General features: G+C 45.4%; 1 protein-coding gene across 10 annotated transcripts; it reads left to right on the forward strand.

The window, feature by feature from the left end:
- The first annotated feature begins 1,143 nt into the window (after window positions 1–1,143).
- Window positions 1,144–27,535, forward strand: PLCD4 (phospholipase C delta 4). Of its 10 annotated transcripts, XM_007187917.3 has the most exons (16): window positions 1,144–7,830; window positions 11,739–11,794; window positions 11,932–12,090; window positions 13,660–13,888; window positions 15,012–15,141; window positions 15,825–16,056; window positions 19,297–19,498; window positions 20,465–20,609; window positions 21,241–21,393; window positions 23,097–23,270; window positions 24,535–24,691; window positions 25,059–25,175; window positions 25,407–25,579; window positions 26,131–26,266; window positions 26,600–26,749; window positions 26,829–27,535. In XM_007187917.3, the coding sequence occupies exons 2-16, from the start codon at window positions 11,773–11,775 to the stop codon at window positions 26,933–26,935; spliced, it is 2,286 nt and encodes a 761-aa protein (XP_007187979.2). In that variant the 5' UTR covers window positions 1,144–7,830; window positions 11,739–11,772; the 3' UTR covers window positions 26,936–27,535. The 10 variants fall into 10 exon arrangements, 8 of the variants coding, with proteins under 8 accessions (XP_007187979.2, XP_057406860.1, XP_028023723.2 ...); XM_057550877.1 differs by having other exon boundaries at window positions 26,600–27,535; XM_028167922.2 differs by lacking the exon at window positions 1,144–7,830 and adding an exon at window positions 13,070–13,262 and having other exon boundaries at window positions 26,600–27,535.
- Window positions 27,536–27,601: the final 66 nt, after the last annotated feature.

Here is a 27,601-nt window from a genome sequence, read left to right on the forward strand (position 1 = left end):
CGTCTTTTTCTTTTTTTTTTGACACATTCCCTTTTGGTCTCTGGGAATTACAGGGTTGCCACTAAAATATTTTACACTTTTTCATATTGTGTCAGAGAATCCCCCTTCCTCCTCTGGAGCTTTAGGTGACTCTATTCACAATCCAGAGGCTTGAATCTGCAGTGTAAACTGCCTTGCTTTCCCCCAATCCTTCCCCCTGCCATCACCTGCTTTCTCTCTCTCTGATCCCCATCTCCAGTCAAAGATGGGATTATTAACCCAACTAGAGAGAGACCAAGTATTTTTGGTCCACATCTCACATGATTGAAGGTGTCCCTGAATACGTTTGGGGAGGGTTTATAAGGGGCAGGCTCAGAGAAACCTTTGCAGAGGCAGTTTTGCCAACCCAAGGGCTCTTTCAAGCCGACTTTCACAAAGGGAGCCGGCTTGTTAGTTGGCTTCTGTCTCTTTAGAGCCAAGAAAGTAGTAATTAAGTAGCCTAGATGTAGGAAGGGTAGGATAAGCACTTATTCCCCTGCTTTCCAAAATGAAGAGGAGAACCAGGCCAGCTCTCACTAATCTCAAGCCTGAAGAGAAAAGGTCTTGGAGAAAGCAGAGAACAGCATGGACTGGATAAATGTCTTGACTCCCTTCAGCCCATAGTTTTGACCTGGAGAGTCCAGCTAGGGTAATCCTGATTTTTGCCAATCGCCTTCCTGCTGAGCCAAAGTTTTCTCATTCCCCCTCCTCTGGGGAAGCAGCTGAGGCCCAGGGCCTTGCTCCCTGAGAAATTCTCTTCTCCATCTTTTGGGGCATTGGCCATTGTACTGTGCCAATAGTATCTTAATTCTTGTACCATCTATTCTCAGCTGGCCTTGGACCCCATGTAGGAGTTGGGGGGAGGGGTGGAAATGGGTATTGTTCCTTGTAGTTGATCCTGATGTCGTGTGTGTATAAAGAGGACCCCTCCCCGCACCCCACATTTTCTGTGTTCCATCCTTCTCACTCCCTCAACAGGATTGAAATAAAACATGCTTCTGTTTTTGTAACAATAATTTTTCTTTTAAACTGGAGATTTTATTTTGTCAATATTGAGGTATCTAGGCGCTGTGGTCAGATGATCCTCATCAACCTTGCCTCTACCTCTGTTGAGCTACACACATACACTGCCCTACCAAGAGGGCAGTGATGGTTCCTTTGTAGATAGGTCCTTTGGGAGAAGCTTACTGATGTATAAAAGCTGTTTGTGAGGCTGAGATGGTGCCCTTTTTCTGATAAAGTATCTCTTGCTGGGGCAGAACCTCACTCCTGGCTGTAGTAGCCAGAAGAGTACTAGTGTGGGAGAGACTTCTATAAATGAAGAGGTAAAGCTTGAAACATTTCATCAAAGACTTTAATATTCATTTCCTTCCAGGGTTCAAGACTTAGAGCACATCTCCAGAGTTGTTTCCATCCCTGCTCCTGTCTCTCAGTGGGACAGAGCCAACCTCTGCTTCCAGCTTCTTTTTTCCAAGGCTTGCGGGCCTTCGTTTCAGTGATGGAACAGAGCAAGGAAAGGCATTGGTAGCCTTCAGAGCTTCCTTACTAGCTATATGTATGATCCCCTTGCTCACTGTTCCTGCTGCTCAAAGGCTGGGAAAGTATGAGGGGGAGAGGGGGAATACACAAAGTTAACTGCTATCAAAAGTCCAAGGAAAACATTTAAAATAGGAAACCATAGAATGAAATGAGATTTTTCTTTCTAGAATGTTGTGGAATTTAAATTTTTAAAAAATAATACATTTATTTAAAAAGCAGATACAATAGGTAAGTTGAACACAATTAAACCTAGCTTAACTGACATATATAGAACATTGTCACTGAACCAACAGTGTACATATTTTTAATTGCAAGAAAAGCTTTTACCAAAATTGATCATAGCTGGACCATCAAGTAAGCCTCAGGAAATTTCCAAAATAATTTAAAATAATACAGTGTTCTCTGAACATAGCGGGATTAAGCTAGGGAGAAAAACAAACAAACTGGAAAGTCCCTAACTGTCTATAAAACAAGCAGTAGAGTTCTAAATAACCCACTGGTCACAGAAAAAAAAAGCGCAAAGGAAATAAAAATTAACTGGTAATGGAGATATGCCATATCAAAACCTATGGTATACAGGTAAAGCACTACTTAAATATAAAACTTTAAACTCACACATTACAAGAGAAAGGCTGAAGTCAGTGATCTAAGTTTTCACGTCAAGAAACTGGGAAAGAATAGCAAATTCAAAATGTAGAAGGAAGAATGCAGACATAAAAAAGTGAAATAGAAAACAGATGTACAATAAAGAAAATCAATGAAGCCAAAAGTCATTCCCTCAAAAACAGTAAAATTGATAAACCCATAGACTGATCAGGAAAAAAAACAACATTAGAAATGAAAAAAGAGGGACTTCCCTGGTGGTCCAATGGTTAAGAATCTGCCTTCCAATGCAGGGATGCAGGTTCGATCCCTGGTCGGTGAACTAGATCCCTCATGCTACGGGGCAACTAAGCCCACATGCCACAACTAGAGAGCCCACGTGCTCTGAAGCCCGTGTGCCGCAACTAAGACCTGATGCAGCCAAAAATAAATAAATAAAATATATATTTTTTTAAAATGGAAAAAGGGACATCAGTCATATCTTAGAGTCACCAATATCATAAACTTTTAGAAACTATAGAAAAGGGGAACAGATCTCAATTCACTTTTTTAAAAATATATATTTATTTATTTATTTGGCTGCACCAGGTCTTAGTTGTGGCACATGGGATCTTCAGTTGCGGCATGTGGGCTCTTAGTTGAGGCATGCGGGATCTAGTTCTCTGACCAGGGATCAAACCCGGGCCCCCTGCATTGAGAGCATGGAGTCTTAACCACTGGACCACCAGGGAAGTCCCTCAATTCACTTTTGAAGCAGTATAACCCAGCCACCAAAAACTATCAAAGATATCACCAGAAAGGAAAACCAGGTGCTAATCTGTCCCGGGAATGTTAATGTAAAACTGCCAGACAAAATAAGCAAGTCAAATCTAGCGATATATAAAAATGATAATAGGTCATATCTAATTTGGGTTTACTGCAAAAATACAAGATTGATTCAACACTTGAAAACTAATGAATTCAATTCACACAACGTATAAGGAGAAAAATCAGTCTAGACAGATGCAGGAAAGAACACTATTCAACAGCTATTCATGATTTTTAAAAATTTTGAAAACCAGAAATAGAAGGGTATATCCTTAATCTCATAAAAATCTTACATATATATGTGTGTAGGTAGGTTAAATATAGGTAGGTAGGTTAATTGATTACACACAAATATATATGTGTGTGTGTGTGTAATCACTTTGACCCAAAATAAAATTTAATTATAATTTAAAGAAGTAAAATGTTTCATATTCATGAAAACAAAAAAAATTAAAAAATAGAAATCTTAATAAAAACCCTACAGTAAACCTCTCAATGATAAAATATTGAAATCATTCTCCATGAGATGAGGAATAAGATAAGGATGTCCACTATCACAATTCCGTATACCATTATACTGGTCCCAGCCAGTGTGATAAGTCAAGAAAATAAAAGAAGGTACTTCCCTGGTGGTCCAGTGGTTAAGACTCTGTGCTCCCAATGCAGGGGGCCCGGGTTCAATCCCTGGTCAGGGAACTAGAGCCTGCATGCTGCAACTAAAGATCCTGCATGCCATAACTAAAGATCCCTCATGCTGCAACTAAAGATCCCGCATGCCATAACTAAAGATCCTGCATGCTGCAACTAAAGATCCCACATTGCTGCAACTAAAGATCCCGCATGCTGCAACTAAGACCCAGCACAGCCAAATAAATATTTTTTTAAAAATTTAAAAATTTTTGTAATTAATAAAAGATTAAAAAAAGAAAATAAGATTATAAAGGAACAAAAAAAGTGCTGACAACATAATTGTGTATGTAGATAATCCAAAAGAATCTACAGACTCTTAGGATTAAGTGACTTTAACAAGGTCACAGAATACAAAGTCAATATACAGCCCCCCAAAAGTCAATTATGTGTTTCTAGATACAATAAATAGGAAATGAAATTTCAAAAATATATTGTCTATAATAGGATAATAAATAGCTCAAAATATCAATAGATATGTCACAAGATATGCAGAATCTTTACATTGAAAACAATGAAACATTCTTGAAAGAAAGACTGATAGGTGTGTGGTCAAATCATGTATAGTCAATTCACCAAATATTTTTCTTCCTTGTTATAGGTTAACTTCTATCTGTTGGAAGCAAAGGGGAAACTTGCCTATGTTCTCAGCTATTTGGAAATCTCACTGTGAAAGTTTCACAATAACTTAGTTTTATTTCTTTAAATTGTATATAAGATAACATTAGATTTGAGAAGCATTTTTAACCCTGATGAAATTTCAGGGATGACTTTACGATCTGACAATAACATAAATGAATACATTTTGAAAATTAAAAAAATTCAAATGCCTTAAATGTAAAAAAAAAAAAAAAAGAGAGAGACTGACAAAGATGAAGACATATATTGACTCCATGGATTGGAAAATAATATTGTAAGGATGACAGTTCTCTCAAATTGATCTGCTGGTGAAACTCAATTCTAAGTAAAATCCCAACAGGTTTATTTTTGTGAAAATTGACAAGCTGATTCTAAAATTTGCATGGAAATGCGAAGTGCCAAAACAGCCAAGGCAATCTTGAATAAAAATGAAATTGGAGTCCTTCCACACCCAGATATCCTCCTTTAACTTTCAACATTTTAGTACCACCTTTTTGAGATATGGCTTATAAATAGCATACACTTGTATTTTGTGAATTTTTCTGAAGTTTTACCTCTTACACCCTTTGCATTTACACCCTTTGCATTTTTAGTTCTAACTTCTATCACCTTGTTCTCTGGTTTATTTTATACCTACTTGTTCCCACTCCCCTTGGTGGTTTTGGTGTTTTTTTGTTTTTGTTTTGGGGTTGTTTTGTTTTGTTTTTTTTTGCTGGAATGGAAGAGTGGCTACACATTCTGTGGTCTTTTGAAGTTATATATCTTGGCTTTTAATTCAACAGGTGGTCTCATATTGATGATTTTTTAGATGGAATTTAATATTTTGAGTTGCCTTTTTGACCAACAAGAAGGGGGCTTTATTTCAGAAGTTTGAGTAGTTTGATTGGATGGTCCGGGAAAGAGGTCTCTGAAACCCCAACCTGACTCCTGAGAAGCAGAGAAGTTTAGGGCATCTCCCCTGGGTGTCAGGAGGAGAGTTTAGGCTTGCCTGCGTAGCAGTAAGAGAGTATACTGTTTAGGTCTCCCTCTTTGCCTGCGTAGCAGTAAGAGAGTATACTGTTTAGGTCTCCCTCTTTGCCAGCTGCCCCTTCATTTCAATTTAGGGCTTCTAGGCCTTTCCTGGGCATGGTTCCCAGAAAGTCCTTCTGCTGCTGCTACCCTGATCAGGTTTCTGGATCTGTTAATAATAGACAACAGTGGGGGAAGGGCCAGGATCATTATGGAAATAGGAGCAACTAAACCAGATGGGCAGTTCCTATGCACAGGGCCCTGTCTGTCTGCTCCCGTCCTGTGTCTGAGGAGCATTCTGCAGTGGACATGTCTTCTAAGCCATTCTTTGGAGTCACATTAACCTTGTGAAGGTCTCCAAGTGCCTTTCCCAAAAATCAGGACACATGATCTGGGGTGCTTATGAGAACACTGAAACAGAATGTTTGAGGTTCGAACTCTACCAGAAAACCCTGGGGGGGGGTGGTGATAATACCCCTCACAGAATACCCAGAAGGGAAGGAGGTTGGGCCGCAATTAGGTGAGGCAAACAGTGACTCAGAGAGGCAAACTGTATGTAATCCTGGAATACAGAAGGGGAGTGGGGAAGGTGAAGGGGAAGTATGGAAAAATAAGGACATGATGATGTTGGATAGTAAGACGAGCATGTGAGACAGGACCACTATTAAGTAAAATATGAAATCAGCACAGTTTAAATCTTGATGCCTCCTAATCTTCCTGTTCTCCATGAATGGCCTTCCCTCTTCTGCCTCTACTCCCTGCATACTCCTTTTCCTTTACCAAAACCTGCTCTTAGTACAGTAAACTCAACTTAGGTGTAAATTATGAAAGACCCATAAGGCTTCTGAAATTACCAGTTAATAAAATGTGAAAACATTTTATTGTAAAATATAACACAGATATAGAAAACTACATAAAGAAAATGTATAGCTTAATAAGTTATTATGAAGTGAAAACCCTTATTAGCACCCAGAACCAGAAATAGAGCTTGGTCAGCTATTTCAGAAGCCAGCTATGGGCCCCATCCCATCACAACTCCTCCCTCCTCCCAAAAGTAACCACTATCCTGACATTTATGGTAATCACTCAGGAGGACTTTATTTTAATGGGACTAACGATTTAGCTATAAATAATCACTAATGGTAGACTATTAGGCAGTTGAGGGATGTTTGGAGGAGCCACAAGAGGCAGCTGGATCTCAGCACACTCAAAAATCACACCGCTTTGTACAGTTAGTTCCCTCTGTGCCTATGATTAAGACACACCTCACCGGAAGACGATCCCACAGAAGTCCAAGTACAGTGCTGTGCCCTATGCCCTCAGCTCCATACTGTCATCCACTGATCCAGAAAGAACCATACCCCACAGTCTTCCCAAGGCAGAGCAAAAGTAGGTCCCAGCTCACAGTACTTGGGCGAGTGTAAGGGACTGGCAGTCTCTGCTGCCGACATGTGAGCCTAGGACATTGCCTAAACTTCCCTGGGCCTTAGTTTCTCACAGTGAAGTATGGGGCCATGATAAAGCCCTTTACAATCCCCTATTCCTCACCTAACTTGGTCCCCTTTCCTCAATCTTGGTTCCTGTTTCCGCTGCCTATTTATACACGCTGTAAGAAGCACATTATGTTCCTTTCCCAGTTGGGTGTCTTTCCAGCCTTGTGCTCCTCTTTTTGCCCTTGATCCTCAGACACCATGATTCTGCTTCATTTCTACATGTACCATTATAAAAACACATATACGTCCTTGCATATTAGAGGTGCTGAACAAATGGTTGTAGAATGAATGAATATATGAAACAAATTGTTTCCTACATTCACGTATGCATTCCTTCAATATTTAGCAAGTACCTAATATATACGTAGATACCAACCTATCCCTCTACACAAATCATTCCTCTCCTCCTTTTCTCATCTTCCCCCTTTCCCATTCTATCTTTTTTCCTTTCCCTGAGCCATAGAGTTAGACTGAGTGCCCAGCAAGGCAGGATGCAGAGACACTTCTGCCAGTGGAAACAGACACCATGGAAAGGAGCCAGATGAAATAAGGGCAAAGACAGCTGTACAACACGCAGAGAGAAACCAACCAGAATGAAAAGCAGTGATTCATGGAGCACTGCAACTCAGATACTCCTTGGGTTTCACTCTGAGAGCTACTGCAGGACTGAGGTCAGTGAGGGCTGGCATCAAGATGGACAGACAGGCTCCTCCTCCCTGGAGATGTGATGCCCGTCAATCCCTCCCCTTAATCCTCTTCTGCCCACCCCACCCCCACTACTCCCTCACACTGACCAGTGTCCTGGGCCTTTAAGAGTTGGATGGGCTGGACTGAGGAGAGAGCTCATACCTCTCCCCACCCTACTCTTTCCATCTGGCTGTAAGTCTGCCAGTGACAGCACCAAACTGCAGCAGAAGAGGGGAGGAAACCAGTGAGTGCAAGAGAAGCAAAGGAGAAAAGGAGCCCTCCTGGGTTTCCTCGGCCCACAGCAGAGAGCGTCGCAGATCTCAGACACAGGACTTCTCTCCTGCCCACGGTAAGGGCCTGGAGGCTCAGACCAGCCTCTGCTCCAAGCTCTGGCCTGTCTGAGTCCCTAACTCTGCCCTCCACATGCTTACCCACCCTGACTAAATCATACCCTGGACTCTTTTGCCTGAACAGACCTACAGGGCCCTGACCTCCTGGTTTTCTCTAGCTTAACCTCTTTGACTTACAGTTTTCCTGCTGGTTGTGTCAGTCACCTCTTTATATGAGGACCTCTTAGCTACCTAGGCTGCCACTCAGAGGTGAGCCCCACCCTAGTAAGGGAAGAGAGAGAATTGGAGCAGCCATGCTTTAGCACAAATTCAATTACAGATTGTTGAGGATTACCAAATGAGGGCTGGCCAAGACCCATGGGGAGTACAGAAACCCCTGGTAATAGGGAGAGTTGTGAGACTTCCTTGGAAAGAGCCAGGGTTTGAGTTCTATGCCTGGTTCTTAGCCTGCTCAATGACCCAGGGCACTTTGTTGGTGTGCCAGAGTGCTGTGCTGGGAAGAGCACTTGTTTCTAGTCTTGACTCTGACGTTAACTAGCTCTGTGACTTTGGACCACAACTTCCTGATCTATGATCAGAGGGAGTGGAGGCTTCCCCAGATTTGCTTGTGTATCAGGAGTGCTTATTAAAGATAAATATTCCTGGACCCCATCCTTGGAAATTTGGATCTGGTAGATTTGAGGTGGAGCTAAGGAATCTCTATTTTAAGACACTCTCCAGGAGATACTGATATAGCCAGGAACTGCTGGATTGATGTGTTATAAAAGAGGAGCCTTCAAGCTCTAACATTCTGAGGGCTATGACCCATTCTGTCCTCTTTATATGAACCAGGTCTGTCATAATCCTGCTCCAAAGCAAGAGAGTAGACAGAATGATTCTCTTCCTTCCTACCCTCAGAGAGACCATAGACACCTTGAATTCCACTATTAGCCATTGGCGCCATTGGCAACTCTGCCGAAGTCCATCTCTAGGTGACATGAAGCCACCTGGCAGTTGAGGACCAAATCTTGCTCGGCAGCCCTTGGCCACTTCCCACCTTATTCTGTGTCTCTATTTTCTCATCTGTATTATAGAGGTAATTATCCATATCCTCGAGGATCTCCGCATACGTGCCTAGGAGTAAACAGTTAAGACCCAATCTCTCTTATTCTCAGTCATTATCCTCTGCTCCTTGCCTTTTGCTCTCGCTCCCACTTCCAAATCCTTTTTCCCTCCTCTCCTAACTGCACCTACATCAGTTGTGACCATCCTTCCCATCCTACCTTCAGGCACCAGAGGAAACACCAAGACCTAGAACACCTGGGTTCTAAGTCTCATTCTCTGGGCAGTTTGTTTAGTCAATCTCCTAGGATACAGGGGGAAATGAGGCTGAGCAGAGGGATGTGCTACTCAGTATCCGAACCCAAGTGTCCCCCTTCCAGGGTCTCAAACTCCTCACAGCGGAAGAGAACCAGAGCTATTGAGAATTAGAAGAGAAACAAAAGAGGAAGGAGTAATGAAGAGAAAGTATAAGGAGAAGGATGAGAAGAGGAGAGCAAAGCGAGGCTGACTTAAGTGAGCAAACAGGGAGGCAGAGAGGGGATGAGAAAAGAATGAGCTGGGGAGAAAGGAAAAGGAAGGGGTCAAGCAGAGAGTGGGGAAAGGAAAGAAAGAAAAGAAGGGCTATTAAGTGGGATACGGTGGGAACAGAAAATGATGGGGAGGAGAGACAAAACACTGATGTTCCTCATTCAGTCTTATCTCTCCTTTAATCTGCTTCCTAGAGAAAGCCCTTTCTAAGGGCAGTGTCTCAGTGAGACCTCTGAGGTGGTCAGATAGAGACCTCAGTTCTAGTCCCAGTTCTGCCACTTAATTCATTAGGCGACTGGCAGTTCAGCTAGTTCTCTGTTCCCTTCTCTGTAAAATGCAGTCCAGCTCTGACATTCTGTGGCTCCCTGAGTTGAAATTGGCCCTCTAATGGACACATGTCACCTAGATACAGGTTTAAAATAGTGATTCAGGAATAGGAGCAGGATTGGAAGAGCATGCCGAGCTCTGGGATTGGAAGAGTTTGACAAGAAAGGTTAAAATAATTTTCTAAGGCTGGTTTGAGAGGAGGTAGGGGTGTCCCAGCAAAATAGGGGTGTCCCAGCACTTGGGCTCTGTTCTCAGGCTTCCCATGTTTCAGGACATCATGGTGAGGCTCCCAGACACAGGCATAAGGAAGGTAATTCTGTCTTCTTCCAGGGCCAAGGCCCACCCATCCCAGAAGTTCAGAGGAGAGATGAGGCAGGATGTTGGCAAGGGGGATTAGGCTTCAGCCCGGGTTACCTCAACCTCCCTTAGAGTCTGAGGACCTAAGACATTTAAGAGAGACCCGTTACTTTTCAGTCTTCATACAGCTTTAGTAAACCTCAGATTCCAAACTGTGCATCGCCACCCAGCAAAGCAGAGATGCTTTTCTGTCTTCTTTTCTTCCTTCTTCAATCAGAGGTTTCTTCTGGTCTCACCCAAGCTTACACATTCGGCCTCAGCCAGCAAAACCTTTCCCTGTTGGAACTGTCTCAGGGTTCTTGCTCTCCTGAGAGCTGCCTTGAGATATTTCTTCTGCTTAGGCTCAAACTGATTCCCTGCACATTTCTACTCCTTTGGAAAGCCTTCTCTAAGTCCTGCAGTCAGGAAAGCTCTATTCTCAGTGACCTCCACATTATTCCTGAAGACTTAGTTACCCTGGGTGACTTTATAGTCTCTTCCTACTTAAGGGAGATAGGGCACTAATACGCTGTGTGACCTCAGACAAGTCACATCACATTTCTGGACTTCTGCTTTTTCATTTGTAAAACGTAGGGAGTTGAACTGCATGATGTTTCAATGGAGTACTAACTGAATGATTGGTTTAAGGATGCTTCCAGTTTTTTAGATGTTCACCACTGTCAAAATGTTAAACTTATTAATTAAAAACCACAACATTTTTATCCAAGTGTAGATCCTTTGCTTATACAAGAGCATAGAGCTTTATGTTTCATGGACTTGGCCAGTTTCAGCATGATTTGGTTAAAAGTTGAGTATATTTCTTCTTGAGGCAGAGCTAGAATCAAAGTGGCCACAAATCAAATCTTCTAGTTCTTTTCAAGGCAAGTTTGTTGTTAGCTATTAGGACAACTTAACCAGTCCTAAATTAGACAGCACATATTTAAAGGTAGGAACTCTTTTTTAGTAGGTAGGGAAAACTTGAAAATGCAGTTCTGAGACTATGTAACTTATCTGGTCCATTAAAACTGTGAGAATTACTGTTATGAAAAAGAGTACAAAATATACTTTATCATGTGAAGGTAGAAGTGGCTTATTTAAGTAGGTGCAGCACCAAGCGTTGTAGAAGAGACAAAAGAAATACTCTGGCTTAGCCCTTCTGGAGCTGGATGACCTACTTGGGAGCATGGAGAGGGCTCCTGGAGGAGGGAGCTGGGATGATTCCACTTGGAGAAGGGAAAGCTAGGATGCAGAGAGAGTCTAGTTTCTGAAAGGGGACAGCCAGCAAGTTGGTGATTCCTAATAATGGGGAACTGAGACGTGTGGTCAGCGTTACCTCGTGGATAGCAGGATATTGGGAAGGAAGGGGTATTTGGCAGAAAGCCCTGGTGTGGCCCTGTTGGAGATGGCTGTGGGAAACAGCATAGGCTCTGGAATCAGATATATTTGGGTTTAAATTCCAAGTCCCTATGTGACTGAGGCAAGTTTCTTAGCCTCTCTAAGCCTCAGAACCACCAAACTCAAATCAGAAGTAAAAAGAGCTACAAACTATGTAGATGAAGTAGCTGACATACAGTGTGCAATCAAGAAACACTACTTCCTTCTCTTCCTCCGCTGATCTATTATTCTCAGACCCCGAGATTAACCTAAAGCCTCTTGCTGCTCCTCGCTCCTTTAGGTGACTCTGGCATCAGCTGGTGAAGCAGTGGGTGATGGCGTCCCTGCTGCAAGGCCGTGAGTACCCCTGCAGGAGAAGAGGGCTTGGGGAGACAGCCCAGGGACAGGGAGGAGGCTGGACCCCTGTTCAAGAGCTCCTCCTGGGCCCTCCACCCTCCCCGCCGGCTACCCAGTCCCTGCTTCTCCTGGCTCAGGGCTGCCTGTTAATCAAGACCTGCTGCTGATGCAGAAAGGCACGCTGATGCGCAAGGTGAGGTCCAAAAGCTGGAAGAAGCTAAGATACTTCAGACTTCAGGACGATGGCATGACAGTCTGGCATGCCCGGCAGGCCGGAGGCAGGGCCAAGCCCAGCTGTGAGTGATGTGGATAGCTAGGGGCGGGCACATGGGTGGATAGAACCCTGAGGACCCAGCAGCCTGAGAGCAGGGGGAGGGACCAGTGTCCTATGACATGCCCTTGTGCTGTCCCTTTTGTGTCTGTGCCTGAGCCTGTAAAATGGAAATTATAACAGTACTTGCCTCTTAAGTGTGTTATGAGGATCAAATTGGTTATCGCATGCAAAGACCTTCGAAGAGTCCTGGCACATAATAAAGCTCAGTAAATCATAGATTATATATTATTATACTATTATTATTATTATTATTATTATTATTATTATTATAATAAGAGCTTGATCTCAGGCATCAGAATGTTTGGATTAAAGCCCTGGCTCAAAAAAAAAAAAAAAAAAAAAAAAAAAAAGGGCTTCCCTGGTGGCACAGTGGTTGAGAATCTGCCTGCTAATGCAGGGGACACGGATTCGAGCCCTGGTCTGGGAAGATCCCACATGCCGCAGAGCAACTAGGCCCGTGAGCCACAACTACTGAGCCTGCGTGTCTGGAGCCTGTGCTCCGCAACAACAGAGGCCACAATAGTGAGAGGCCCGCGCACCGCGATGAAGAGTGGCCCCCGCTTGCTGCAACTAGAGAAAGCCCTCGCACAGAAATGAAGACCCAACACAGCCAAAAATAAATAAATAAATAAATAAATTTAAAAAAAAAAAAAAGCCCTGGCTCTTCCAATTTCTAGCTGACTGGCTTTGGACAAGTTACTTAACTTAAACTAATATCAGTTTCCTCATCTATAAAATGGGGATTAAACAGTACCTGTCCAGTATGTTACAGAGGCTTAAGAAGTTAATGTATAAATCACCTAGCATGAGGTCTGAAAGCAGGATGCATTTAATAAATGTTAGCCATTATAACGAATACTTCTAAATATCATAAATGTGTCATAATAATGTGCATCCTATTGGCCAAACACTTTATGATCCCTCTAAAAATTTGATCACAGGACACATCTAAGAGAATCTACTTTAGAGGCATAACCAAAGCTCACGATCCACACCAGCTCCAGCTGAAGAAGTGGGGGGAAGGATTTCTCTGGCTCCCTCCCAGACATCTGGAAAGAGGAAGCGCTCAAACCTGGAATGGGAGAATTGAATTTGGGCACATCATGCTTTGGTGTAACTGCTTCTACCCCGCAAGTGTGTTTCCACTTGTCAGCCCCGCCAGTCCTCCTGTGATCACCATGTAAACTGGCCATGGAGGGGACCATCCCTTATTTAAGATGAGGGCACTGAGGGGTTATGTCATTTTGGCCCATGTCACGCTGCCAGCTGGTGGCTGGAAGCCAGGTCTTGCCACTCCCAGAACAGGCCCCTTGCCATGCTGCCTATGAAAACAGCAATGACTCGTGGCATCCTGAATTCCAAGGGTCTGCATCTCCCTGTACTAAGGCTTTGGGGGTTCCAGCCTGTGGAGGCTGGGGTCCCTCCTCCTGTGGCTTCAGAGTAAAGAAGGGAGTACTGGTCCTTGACCCTCAGCTGCTGCAATTTGGCGGACCCTCTTCCTCAGTGCCCGCACTTGCCTCTTCTCCGGCAGTCTCAATATCCGACGTGGACACAGTGCGTGAGGGCCACGAGTCTGAGTTGCTGCGAAACCTGGCAGAGGAGTTCCCCCTGGAGCAGGGCTTCACCATCGTCTTCCATGGCCGCCGCTCCAACTTGGACCTGGTGGCCAACAGTGTCGAGGAGGCCCAGATCTGGATGCAGGGGCTCCAGCTGTTGGTGGACTTTGTCACCAGCATGGACCAACAGGAGCGGCTGGACCAGTATCAGCAGGATGGAGTCAGAGTGGGCTCCACGGGTCACTGAAGGAGCCAGATGCTGCAGGGCTAGGGACAAGTGGGAGGGGGCACAGGGCTAGGGAAGCCCGAGAGTCCAGATGGGGTGGGCAGGGACAGCTCAGCCGACGTGAGGCTGAGATACTGAGGGAGGAATGGAGGCTTGCGATGGCACAGGCATAGCCAGGCAGAGTTTGGGCAGGAATCAGGGCCCCCAGGATTGGAGGAAGGGACAGTGAAAGGCAAAGGATCAAACTAGGTGCTGATCCTGAGAGCTGAACAGAAGATCCCAGTGACATTAACTACCATAGGGATGGGAAGCAACTCCTCAGAGGGCTTAGTGGGGTCAACGCACTTCAAGTTTCCTAGATTGTATTCACCTTCTATGCCAGTTCATTCATTCATTCACCATCTATTAAGCAGAATGTATGAGGCACTATGCCAGGCTTTAGGAATACAAAGATTAATGAGACTCAGATACTGTTTTAGTCAATAGAGAAAATAGAATTGTGTAAATAATTTAAGTACCTTAGCAGTGTTATGGTACTCTAGATGATATGTGGGTGTCCAAAGGAAAGAGAAATATTTATTTTTAGCTGGGATGGTTCTGAGAAAGCTTCAGGGAGGAAGTAGCATTTGAGCTGAGCCTTGAAAATGAGTAGAATTTGAATATGAAGAGAGGAGGAGGGAAAGGCACTCCTGCCTGAGGGAACAGCATGAGTAAAGGCCCAGAGGTGGGAAACTGAAGAGCAGGAGAGAGAGTGGGACATCAGCGAGCAGGGGAGTTGCTGAGTCTGGCTGAGGTACGGGGAGGTCAGTGATGTGTTGAGAAGACGAGGTTGGGGCCAGATCATGGGGGTGAAGGAGATCTTAACTTCTATGTTAAGGAATTTGGGCTTCTTTCTGCAGGCAACAGGGAGGTCCCCGCAGGCACCTGAGCCATGCAGGGACAAGGTAGATCGGTGCTCTGGGGAGATTATTCCAGAAACTAATGTGGAAAATGAATTGGCATTGGGGAGAGACTGGCAACAAAGACAGGGGCGCAGATGTCAATGGATGAACGTGCACACACAAACACACACTCAGTGCTTTTGCCTTGACTCAGACCTGGATGGCTGAGTGATTGGTTCCAGCACGGAGACAAAAACCAGGATGGTCGGATGACTTTCGGAGAAGTCCAGCGGTTACTGCACCTGATGAATGTGGAAATGGACCAAGACCATGCCTTCCAGCTTTTCCAGGTGAGTCTTCTGGGGAAGGAATAGCAGAAGCCAGCCAAGGCCACATTCTCACTTGGCCGTAAGTCCTCTGACACTCTCCAGGAACACTCATCTGTTGAATCTCTCCTATGCACCCTAGCACTATGCCAGGCTCAATGGGAAGTGTGGGCAGGACATGGTTCTTAACCTTCAGTCTTGTTGGAAAGATGACTCGTAAACTTATGAAAGGTAAATAACAACATGTTATTACATCAGACCTCAGGGACCTCTCTCCTCTGTGGATACAGAGGGCCAACTGTAAATTAAATAGTCACATGGAGCTTATGGTTACCATAATGGACAGCACAGTATTCAGTCCAAAGCGCTAATTTCTCTGCCCTTGGCCAGAATTTCACAAGTGCCTAGTACAGTGGAAAACTCCAACTGGTATGTGAGTAAATAGGAGGAGGGATCTTCTGATCTTTTAGGGACATGTTGGGGTATTTAACTCTTTCTAGTTGAAAATTATCTCCAGTAGCAAATGGTATGGCTGAAATTTTGCTTTTTACTTACTGAAGTGCCTTCTTCTATGAACACTGAATGTCAGGAATTCTGTGGAAGCATGTTTGGCTCCACCAGTAATATTGCCCTTACAGGGCAAGTCAAAGCCAAAAAATCTGCTGTTAATAGGGTTTGTCCACTCTCCTCTAAACCCTCTTTTGCAGAGAGCAGATGCATCCCAGTCTGGGACTCTGGAGGGAGAAGAATTTGTAGAGTTTTATAAGTCATTGACTCAGCGTCCTGAGGTGCAGGAACTGTTTGAAAAGTTTTCATCTGATGGGCAGAAGCTGACCCTGCTGGAATTTGTGGATTTTCTCCAAGAGGAGCAGAAAGAAGGAGAACGGGCTTCTGACCTTGCTCTAGAACTCATCGACTGCTATGAGCCTTCAGATAGCGGTAAGAGGACAAGGGTGGAGAGGCACCAGACGTGGGGGCCGGATGGGGGACTGTGATTAGAAAGGTGCAGAGACAAGAAGCCTTCTGCTTAACTAAGGGAAGGCTGAGTCCACCCCTATCCAGGCCCCCTGCCCAATCAGCTTCATCTCATTCAATCACTCTTTCGGAAGGAGAGAGCCATTTCCTGCCCACATAAGGCAGGAGTCTCCCCTGTAGTGCTGGATTTCTCAAGAGGAAGAACATTCCATAAGTCCCCTTTCCTCCACCATGCTCATGTTTCTCATCCTTCACTTTCAGGAAGTTCTTCCTGCTGTCAACATTTGTCCTCAGTGGAAACGGAAAATCCTTGGTCCTCTTGTTTTTTGTTTTTAAATTAATTAATTAATTAATTTATTTATTGGCTGCGTTGGGTCTTCGTTGCTGTGCTCGGGCTTTCTCTAGTTGTGGCGAGTAGGGGCTACTCTTCATTGTGGTGCGCAGGCTTCTCATAGTGGTGGCTTCTCTTGCTGTGGAGCACAGGCTCTAGGCGTGCGGGCTTCAGTAGTTGTAGCACGCGGGCTCAGTAGTTGTGGCTCGTTGGCTCTAGAGCACAGGCTCAGTAGTTGTGGCGCACAGGCTTAGTTGCTCCACGGCATGTGGGATCTTCCTGGACCAGGGCTCGAACCCATGTCCCCTGCATTGGCAGGCGGATTCTTAACCACTGCACCATCAGGGTAGCCCGGTCCTCTTGCTTTTGGCCTCTTCTCTAGTGCATGTGATTCCTTTTCCTCCAGCTCCCTTCATGGTTCCTGTTGGCTGTCTCTTTAAATGCTGGCTCTCTATCCTTTCCTGGGCTTTCTCCAAATTCTCCAAGTGGTTCTTGAGTCCTAAGCTCCTGAGCAGGGAAACTAGTCAGTCCCTGGCTGAGGGGGATGATGAGGTGGCCAGTCATTTAACTCTTTACAAGCACAGCTAAAATATGCCCTGTCTGCACTCAAACCTTTCTCTTTGCCCCTTTACTAGACACCTTCCTGCCCTCCATTCCCTGCAGAAAGTGAAGAATTTACATTACTAATATTAAGTGACTTACAAGGCATTTTACATCTCTTACTTCTTTTAGTCCTCACTACATCCTTGTAAATCAAAACCAATAATCTTTATTGGGCCTTTGCTAAGTATCCCATAATGTGCTAATATCTCTACATGTTTTTCTCTTCAAATCCTTCCAACAACCTGAGGAAGTGGGATCTATTATTGTCAGTTGTACAGAAGAGGAAAACTGAGGTTAAGAAAAATTAAATGACTTGCTCAGAGTCAACAGCTAATGAAAGGAAGAACTGGGATTCAAACCCAGGTCATCTGACTCTTACCTGGTGCCTCTCTTGAGAACGAGGATTAGAGATGAGAGGAATGTGAGCTGGACAGGTGACCCAGGTTTCCTAGGTCTCAACTCCCACTCCCTTTCATTCATTCATTCACTCACTACTTCAGCAAATGCTCACTGAGTACCTATAATGTGCCAGGACCTATGGTAGGCACCAGAGATACAGTAGTAGGTCAGACAAGGACAGTGCCCTCATGGAATGCAGAGTCAAACAGAAAGCGTTGGAATCACTGATTCCAGATTCATGTGGGTGCTCAGAGAAGGAAGGGGCTGTAAAGCAATCATTTCAGGAATCTAAATAGAAGAGGAAGTTGGTGGGTTAAGAAATAGGATCCTCTATTTCCGGTTCAGGATCCGGTATACATCATTACATTTATTCTACCTCCCACCGCTTTTGGTTTTCCTTCCCCTTGCATTTGACTCTCAGATACTACAGTCTGGCTGCAGAGTGTGGTACCAGTCAGGAGACGGGGGCTCAAGTCCCCACTCTGCTTCTTAGTAACTGAGTAACCCTGGGCAAGGGTCACTTAACCTATTGGAGACTCAGTTTTCTCATTTGTAAAATAATTGGTGATCAAATGAAATAATGTACATGAAGACTACCTAGTAACTATGGACTTACCCTAGCGATTTGAGTTATTACAGTCAAGAATGAAACTTTGTGCCCAACTTCTTGCCATTTTCCACCATTCTCGGGCCTTGTCAAACCTGGAGTGAGGAAGCTGGGCATGAGAGTCAAGCTGTTCTGTCTCCGCTGCAACAACGTTACCCTCAGTGAGACTGTACAATCCAGTGGTATAGAGTGTGGCTCTGACATCTGGTTGCCTGGGTTCAAATCCCAGCTCCTTCACTTATTAGTTATTAGTTATGTGACCCTGGGATAAGTTACCTAACGTCTCAGGGCAGATCATGTTACATCCACCTGATCGTGTTGGTGAGAGCATTAAGAGAGATGCTGCATGTAACATCCTTGGCACAGAGCAAGTGCTCAAGAACTGTTAGCCATCACTGTTGTTATTATATGAAGCCCGTGCTGAGGGAGTGAGGGCTCTGGGAGGAGCAACAGGGCCCTGCCCTCAGAGTGTAGTCCAAGGGGATGTTGGGCAAACACTCCTCAAAGCACCATATGGGAACTGACGATAGGAAGAAACCCTCAGGCCATAGTTGGCAGCAGCTACACAGCACAGGTAATAAAACACAGGTACCTTGGTCTTGTCACTAACAAGTCTTTGACTTTGATCCTCTCTGAGCCTCAGTTTCCCCATCTATGAAATTAGCGCTTTGGACTGAATACTGTGCTGTCCATTATGGTAACCATAAGCTCCATGTGACTATTTAATTTACAGTTGGCCCTCTGTATCCACAGATTCCACATTCGTGGATACGGAGGGTCGACTGTACCATGCCATTTTATGTAAGGCACTTGAGCATCCACAGATTTTGGTATCTGCTGTGGGGAAGGGGGAGGTCTTGGAGCCAATCCCCTGTGAATACTGAGGGATGACTGTAACTAAAATCAAAATTTTAACTCACTTCCTCAGTCGCACAGCTACATTTCAAATGCTCGGTAGCTTTATGTATTTAGAGGCTATCATATCGGGCCGTGCAGAATAGAACGTTTCCGTCATTGCAGAAAGTTCTATTGGACAGCACTGGACTAGAATGATCTTAACGATTCCCCTTGTAGATTTAATGTTCTCTGAGGGTGGGGATGATTGAAATGACGGACACTGGATGGGGCAAGTTTAGGATCTGGAGGCTGGGAGTGGACACCATTGGAAAGGCCAGGCCCTGGAGAGGGCTGGGGTGGAGAACCGCCTGTAGGTGTGCTGGGTGCTGTCACCAGAACTTCTCACTCTAGCTACTCCACACCCTAGGCAAACTGCGGCATGTGCTGAGCATGGATGGCTTCCTCAGCTACCTCTACTCGAAGGACGGAGACATCTTCAATCCGACCTGCCTCCCCATCTACCAGGATATGACTCAACCCCTGAACCAGTACTACATCAGCAGCTCCCACAACACCTACCTAGTGGGAGACCAGCTTTGTGGCCAGAGCAGCGTGGAGGGATACATACGGTGCAGTGGGGCCGAGGGGTGGAAGGGTCCAGCTCATGAGAAGGGAACATCTATGGGAAGTTGGGGGGTGCTGTCAGGGGATAACAGGGATTGTAAAGTTGTTGTGGGGGGCTTTGGGGCTGAGGATCCCTGGATACCTGAGAGACGTGGAGGAGCTACTGAAGACTGGCGGGAGAGTGGTATGGAAACCCCGTGGGTAAATAGAGCTTCTCTCTCTCTCATAGGCTATGAAACTCTCTTGGAACTCAGAGGTCCTGACAGATTTATTGTGAACAAATAAATAAACTAAATGTTAAATGGGAGGCAGTAGAGAAGAGGAGTTAAAAAAATAGGTTCTGGAGTCAGACGATTTGAGATCAAATACTAACTCCCTCACTTGGGACTATGGGGCTAAATATTTAACCTCTCTATGCCTCAGTTTCCCTATCTGAGAAACAGAGATGATTACAATGCCTAGTCTGTCTGGGTTGTTGTGAGGATGAAATGAGGTAATCCATGTGTCAATAGCTAATAAATGGTATCTGCTTTTATTGCAGTTAATCGTGGATTAGAGCAAATAGCCAAGATATCCTTGTAGTGCCAGCAACTGAACTAGTAGCTTCAAGGGATGCATGATGAGTGGAACTTCCCCAGGAAGTCTAGTAGAGAAAATAAACTTTAAATTTACTGAGAGTTTTAATAACTCGGGTGTTGTATAATGATTTACAAGCAGAACACCCCAAGGCAGAATGTGATCGCTCGCTAAGGGAGGATTGTGAGTTGGGCGGGGTGGGGGTGGGTGGAGATCAGTGTGAGCTGCAGCCTGTGTCCCAGTAGACATAGAAGGGTCCGTGGAGATGTAGCTTGGTGGAGTCTTGATGGGTAAGTGCTGGTAAGCACTGTTCTCTCCAGGGTGGGGAGAGAGGGTCCCTAGGTGGAAGATCAGACCTTGACCCCTCCTGTCCCTGGGGGGTGGGGTTCTTGCAGGGCCCTGAAGCGGGGATGCCGCTGCGTGGAGGTGGATGTATGGGATGGACCTAGCGGGGAACCTATTGTTTACCACGGACACACGCTGACCTCTCGCATCCCGTTCAAAGACGTTGTGGCCGCCATTGGACAGTATGCCTTCCAGGTAGGAGCCTCAGGATGGAAATACTGATGAGGCAAGAGGATCTGAAGGAAGAGGCTCCGGGTCTGGGAGGGTGGAGGGTTGCAGGGGAGGTTACGTCAAATGGCATATGTGTAAAAGAGATTTTAACTGTGAAGCATCAGGCAAATATTAAGGGATTATTATGAATAAGTGTTAGATGTGTTACTAGTAGTCATAGAGCTAATTGCTAGAGATTAGTAATTATTACCTCTAACAACCTCGTCACCCATCTGGGAGAGGGTGGATGAGGAAACAGAGAAAGTGGTGGGTAGAGCTGGGAGACAATAGCAATCTGGAGATGAAAGCCTGAGAGTGTAACATGAACACATAACTGGGGGAATGGCCTGGCTTTCCCACTCTGAGCCTGAAAACGCAAAGCTCCCAGAGGGACCTGGGTCAGACCTGGCACAGATCTGAGATTTGGGGTCCCAAGAGTGACTTTTAGATATGGGGTGCCCAGACCCAGGAAGATCTCCTTGAGGCCTGGCATGGGGTCAGAGGACCTTGGCAATCAGGGTACTCAGTCTGAGTTAGTAATTAGGGGGGCCTGGAGAAGCAAGGAGGTTATAGGCCTCAGAACTCTGGCTCCAGCCTGCCCTCCCCTCCCCATCAGACATCAGACTATCCAGTCATCTTGTCCCTGGAGAACCACTGCAGCTGGGAACAGCAGGAGATCATAGCACGCCATCTGACAGAGATCCTGGGGAATCAGCTACTGAGCACCACCTTGGATGGGCATCTTCCCACTCAGCTGCCCTCCCCTGAGGTAGGACCATGCTCCCCCAGCCCAGGCTCTGCCGTGGCTTCCCTATCGCCCCACCTTGGCTCCTTCTTCCATGCCCATCTTGTTCCCTTCTTCTCACCCTCAGATGGACCATCTTACTCTTTAATATCCTTGGACACAACTTCAATTTTTTACAAATCTGATTCAGGGAGTTCCCTGGTTGCCTAGTGGTTAGGATTCCGGGCTTTCACTGTCGTGGCCCGGGTTCAGTCCCTGGATGGGGAACTGAGATCCTGCAAGCCGCACGGCGCAGCCAAAAAAAAAAAAAAATCTAATTTAACATAGAATTCTAGATAAAGTTCTCTAAATTTAAAATCATTTATTTACTTTATATTTTTTTCAATGGAAAATCTTAATTTTTTTCTTGATAGTTCATAATTATAGCCTGTACAAATATAGAGAAAGGGAAAGCCCCCCCACCATAATCTCAGCCTCTCCCATAACAGCTGCCAAAAGATTTTCTAAATGCTTATATAGACATATATGTGTATATATGGTCACATTTTTAAAAACGTGAATGGGATCATCCTTTCTACTCCTTTTATATCTCACATATAATATCAATATATATCATGAATGTCTTTTCATATATATGTATTTTCTTTTTTAACAGCTCTATAGTATTGTATTTTATGTTATTGACCATAATTTATTCAACCAGTAGGTGGTAAACATAACCAGTAAATGGTAAACATTTAGGTTGTTTATAATTTTTCACTTGTACATAGAGCTCTGCCCATTTATTTTTTCTTTGAGTTGGATTCCTAGAAGCAAAACTGCTGTGTTGAAAAGTTTGCATGTTGACATTTTTGGTTATTATTGTCAAGTTGCCCTCTGGAAAAAAGATACCAAATTGCACTCCAACCAACAGTATAAGGCAGTGACTACAAATAATTCCAGTAGTGAGATAATTCATAATGGCAAACATGAACAACAAAAAAAGTCAACTTTTTAAAAGAGGAAGGTCTATGTTTTCTTTTCAATTAATTGATAATTTTATTTACCCCCTTTTATAGGGTAAATATATACGGTTTATAATTTTTATTGATATATAACAAATTTTTAAATGTTAAAGATAATGTTTTGGAAAATATTTTTTTGCAGTCTATTTTTCCTTTTTTTTTTTTTGGTCGTGCCGCGCGGCTTGCAGGATCTTAGTTCCCAGACCAGGGAATGAACCCGGGTCACGGCAGTGAAAGTGCAGAGTCCTAACCACTGGACCACCAGGGAACTGCCCTTGCAGTCTACTTTTTCTTTTTGTCATTATAGCATCTTCAGAGATTTTTAAGCTTTATGTAGTCAAATCAGCCAATTATTTTTATGTCTTGTGAGTTTTCATCTCATGTTTTTAAAGGCTTTCCCACCTTAAGCTAATTCAGAAAGATTCTGTATTTTCTTCTAATACTCTTATGTTCTTTATATTTACATGTAAATCTTTAATCTGTGAGGAATCTTCATGTGTCAAATGTGAGGTAGGGGTCTGCATGTATTTTTTTCCTTATGGATAGAGATGTTACAGGTTCGCTTAATAGGAAATCCCTGTTGTATGTATCAAGCAGCCTTCCTGTGGGAACTTCTGACCACTCACTCACTTCCTGTGCCTTTGAGGGCAGTGGGACCTGCATGATCCCCAGGAGGGTTCCAGACGAGATAGGTAGACAGGCCCCCTCATTTTTGTCCCCTAGGAGCTTCGGAGGAAGATCCTTGTGAAGGGAAAGAAGTTAAAAACGCTTGAGGAGGATCTTGAGGAAGAGGAGGAGGAGCCAGAGTCTGAACCGGAGGAGGCTGAGCTGCAGCTGGAGGCCCAGATGGAGTCTGAGCCCCAGGAGTTGAGCCCTCGCAGTAAGGACAAAAAGAAGGTAGGCCAGGAGAGTGGTCTTTCTGCTCTGGCATTTGATCAGGTGGTACCACTAGCTGAGAGCCCACATGTGAAGAGACTGGAGCCAGGCAGGGTGGAGGGCCGAGGAGCAAAATGCTTCTTGCCTCCAATGAAAGAGGCATAAGAATGCGTACATAGCATCACTATATAGATTGCCATATATAGATACATTGCAGTGGCTTTCCAACTTCTTTGGGCTGTGAAATCTTTTTTTTTTAATGAAATCTTATATGGAAGCTCAGTATACAAAATAGATAAATGCAGAGCCCTCCTGGTTGAAGCACACCTTTGGCTCTCTCCTGGGTCTCCCAGGTGACTTCTGAGACATCTTTGTACTACTTCCCAGTCTCCTTGAAGGCTAGTTCGAAAACCACTGATGGGTGCGTGCATGCATGCGTGCGTGTGTGTATTTTATCGGGTAAGTAGGGCTTACTAGAGTGACTGCTGTGACCTCAACTAAAGTGGGCTTAGTTAGAGAAAGCTTCTTGGAAAAGGTGAGTCTGAAGAGGGATCACAAATAGCCAAAGAGGAGGAGCAGGAAGAGGTGGGGAAGGGGTACCATTGGTGGGACCACTGAGATCCTGCTCTGAAGTCCGCATTTCTCTCTTTTGTGCATTTGCTTGGCTCAGCTGACTTCTAGCTTATCCTGTTCTCTCTGGAGCTGTGTTGTCTAACCTGCTGCCATGCCCAGGGATGGAAATGGGAATTCACGAGAAAAATCTATAGATATTACTCTGGGACTCTCACATCCTTCCAGGTGTGATTTCCATGACCATTTGCATAACTTGACGTTATCTGTCTGGCCTCATGTGCATTTTGATAAAAAATTATTTGTTTTAAAAGATGAGAGGTAGGGAGTATGACATCTGTTTAATAATAATAATAATAAATTAAAAACCTGTTACTTACAAAGTAACCTACAAAGTAACCCTTCAAGCCCAGAGGCTGAAACTGATCCCATCAGTATACATAGACTGCCTTTATTGCCATTCCCATCCTCAGGTTGTGACGTGCCCACTGTTGTGTCCGCCTATGTGTTGTCAGATTATGTCCCAGGCTCCTATTTCCAAGCCTGGGTTCCTTCTCTTTCCCAAGCAGGTGAGGCAGGAGGGAGAATACAATGGGGAGGCAGTGGGCAGAGCCTTAGGTTGGGTGGGGAAGTTCAGATCTTGGCCATTGGCTTCTTCCCTCTCAGATTGCTAATGGTTCAATTCCATCTTCCTCTCTACTTTCTCCTTTTCCAGAAATCCAAGCCCATCTTATGTCCATCCCTCTCTGCCCTGGTTGTCTACTTGAAGGCTGTCACATTCTACAGCTTCACTCATTCGAGGGAGCACTACCGCTTCTATGAAACATCATCTTTCTCTGAAGCCAAGGCCAAGAGCCTCATCAAGGAGGCTGGTCAGGACCAAAAGGGAGGGACAGGGAAGGAACTGGGATGGGCTAGAGTCAGGTCTGATGGGCAGGCAGATGAGTCCCAAGAGGATGAGGGAGCGAAGGAGGGATGGTGGAGCCAAGGAACTCCTCAGACCAGGTACGGGGATGGGAGTATTAACAGTGGGCTCAAGGCTCTAGGGGCAAGAGCCTAGTATTAACAGTGGGCTCAAGGCTCTAGGTGTGGGAGATGGTCTGCACGGAAGAGAGAGAGGCACAGCCTTAGGAGGTGCTGCAGAGAAGAATGAAGTGGGTGGGCAGGGTCCTCGAGACCAGGGAAGTGGGAAGATCCACCCCACCCACTACCATCTCCCTACCCACACCCTCTTTACAGGCAATGAGTTTGTGCTGCACAATACCTGGCAGTTAAGCCGTGTATATCCCAGTGGCCTGAGGACAGATTCATCCAACTACAACCCCCAGGAGTTCTGGAATGCAGGCTGCCAGATGGGTGAGGGGGCAGTAGGGACAGGGAAGAGGGAGTGGAAGAGCTACGGGTGGGAATTAAGTCCCTGGGTGGCAATGGGGCCAGGGAGTGCTCTGAGAGGAGGGCTAGGCTGAGAAAGATGCTTTCCATGGTGTTCCCTGCAGCCCTTTTACACTCAATATGTCTGTCTAGCTCCATGAAAGAGGGGCTGGATGGCCCCCACGGTGAATTTTCCTTTTCTCCCGGGGCCCTCAGTGGCTCTGAATATGCAGACTGCGGGGCTTGAGATGGACCTGTGTGATGGGCTCTTCCGCCAGAACGCTGGCTCTGGCTACGTGCTAAAGCCAGACTTCCTGCGTGACGCCCAGAGTTCCTTCCACCCTGAGAGGCCCATCAGTCCGTTCAAAGCCCAGACCCTCCTAATCCAGGTATAATGGAAAGAGAAACCATTGAGAAGAAACTGGGATCACTGGGATAGAAGCCAGGGAGGGTGGAGGGTGGAAGGGGTGAGTGGTGGGTGGCTAGGCCTGACAGGAGTGTAATGGGGGAAAAGTTCCTCGTGAGGCAGCATGGACTTTAGAGCCAGTTGCCTAGGTTCAAACCCATTTACTAGTTGTGTAACGTTAGGCAAACTCCTTAACCTTAGTCTCATCACCTGCAAAATTGGGGTAATAATACTGCCTACCTCTCAGGGCTGTTGTGATTAGTTAATTTGAAGTGCTTACAACAGTGCCTAGGGCATAGTAAGTGCTATAGAAGGGCTGCTGTCATAAAATACCTATTTTCAAACCTTGCTAAATTTCTACTTGGATGCATTTTAAATAGCAGGTGAGGTACTAGAATATATTACCCATGAGAATTAGCTTTGCAAACCCCAAAGCTATAGTGCAAGGTCCTGTGTCTCCCCCGAAAGGGTGTGAGAGCTGGAGGGGGGCTGGTTTGAGCAGGAACTAGTGAGGTTCCAGAGCTCTGGTTGCAGGTAATCAGTGGGCAGCAACTCCCCAAAGTGGACAAGACCAAAGAGGAGTCCATTGTGGATCCACTGGTAAGAGTGGAGATCTTTGGCGTCCGCCCAGACACAAGTCGGCAAGAGACCAGCTACGTGGAGAACAATGGTGAGACTGGGCAGTGCTGGGGGAAAGCGGGAGGAGCATGGCTGTCGTTTTCTGACCATCCAGCCCTCCATTAAGCACAGCCCGTCACCCCTCCCGCCACCTTCATGGGAGGCAGTGTGGAACCGGACAAAGAATAAGGACTTGGACGTCTTGGGTCTGAAGCCAGGCCCCTCACTTACAAGCTCCAGTGACCTAAGCAAACTGCTTCCCTCTCAATCTCCTCACTTGTAAAATGCTATGAAAATTAAGCGAGAGAACACGGGGAAAGCAACCCAACATGGTCAACAATGTCTGTTCCTTCATTTCCTCCCTCACTTACCCTCCCCCGCTCAGGTTTTAATCCATACTGGGGGCAGACACTGTGCTTCCGGGTCCTGGTACCTGAACTGGCCCTGCTGCGTTTTGTGGTAAAAGACTATGACTGGAAATCCCGAAACGATTTCATTGGTCAGTACACCCTGCCTTGGAACTGCATGCAACAAGGTGAGCCAGTCCTCCCACCCCTGGCCCGCACCCCAGCTCTGGCTGCCTTCCTAATACTGTCCCCCGCCCCCCTTTCCAGGTTACCGCCACATACACTTGCTCTCCAAGGATGGCATCAGCCTCCATCCAGCCTCCATCTTTGTGCACATCTGCACCCGGGAAGGGCTAGAGGGGGTTGAATCTTAAGGTGGGCACTTCACGGGAAGAGTGGGTGCATCGGCTTTAGATGGTAAGAAAAGCCTGGAAGGATGCTCCAGAAAGCAAACAGAGGTGGTGAAAACCAAGCTTTTGACTGTGCATTCCTAGGCACAAAATTACTTCATCCTTCCTGACAAGCAAATCTAGGATCTGATTTTTCACCTTCTTTCTTTTCCCTTTCTTCGTTTTCACCAGCCTTTGGAATCATTCCTGTCCTTACCCTCTGCATACTCTACACTGGAATTCCTTCCTTCCTTCCTCTTGCTATAGGTTCAATACCATACCCAGATCTAGGACTACACTTTCGCAGCAACTCTGGCTCAAAGGCAGATTGCAACTAGAAATCCAGAGAAGGGCTTGAGGCAGACAAACCCTAAGAGGCACTATCTCCTCCACCTCTAACTTCCTCAAAGTCCAGAGCCAAGGGAAGGACAAATCAAGCCCCAAGTCTCCCCAGGCAAAGGCTGGGGAAGGAGATCTGACCCCAAGACTGTATTACGACTCTCAAGAGACACTACACAGCCCTCAGGGTCTCCACTGGACTGCTGCTCCCTAGCCCCTCCGGTATAAATAGAGCTTCTCTCTCAATTTGGCTTGAGTACAGTCTCTCATTGTTGGGCAAGAAGGGGAGATATGAGGGTTGGGGGACATTTG

Source organism: Balaenoptera acutorostrata, chromosome 8 (assembly GCF_949987535.1).
Source record: "Balaenoptera acutorostrata chromosome 8, mBalAcu1.1, whole genome shotgun sequence".
Lineage (NCBI taxonomy): Eukaryota > Metazoa > Chordata > Mammalia > Artiodactyla > Balaenopteridae > Balaenoptera > Balaenoptera acutorostrata.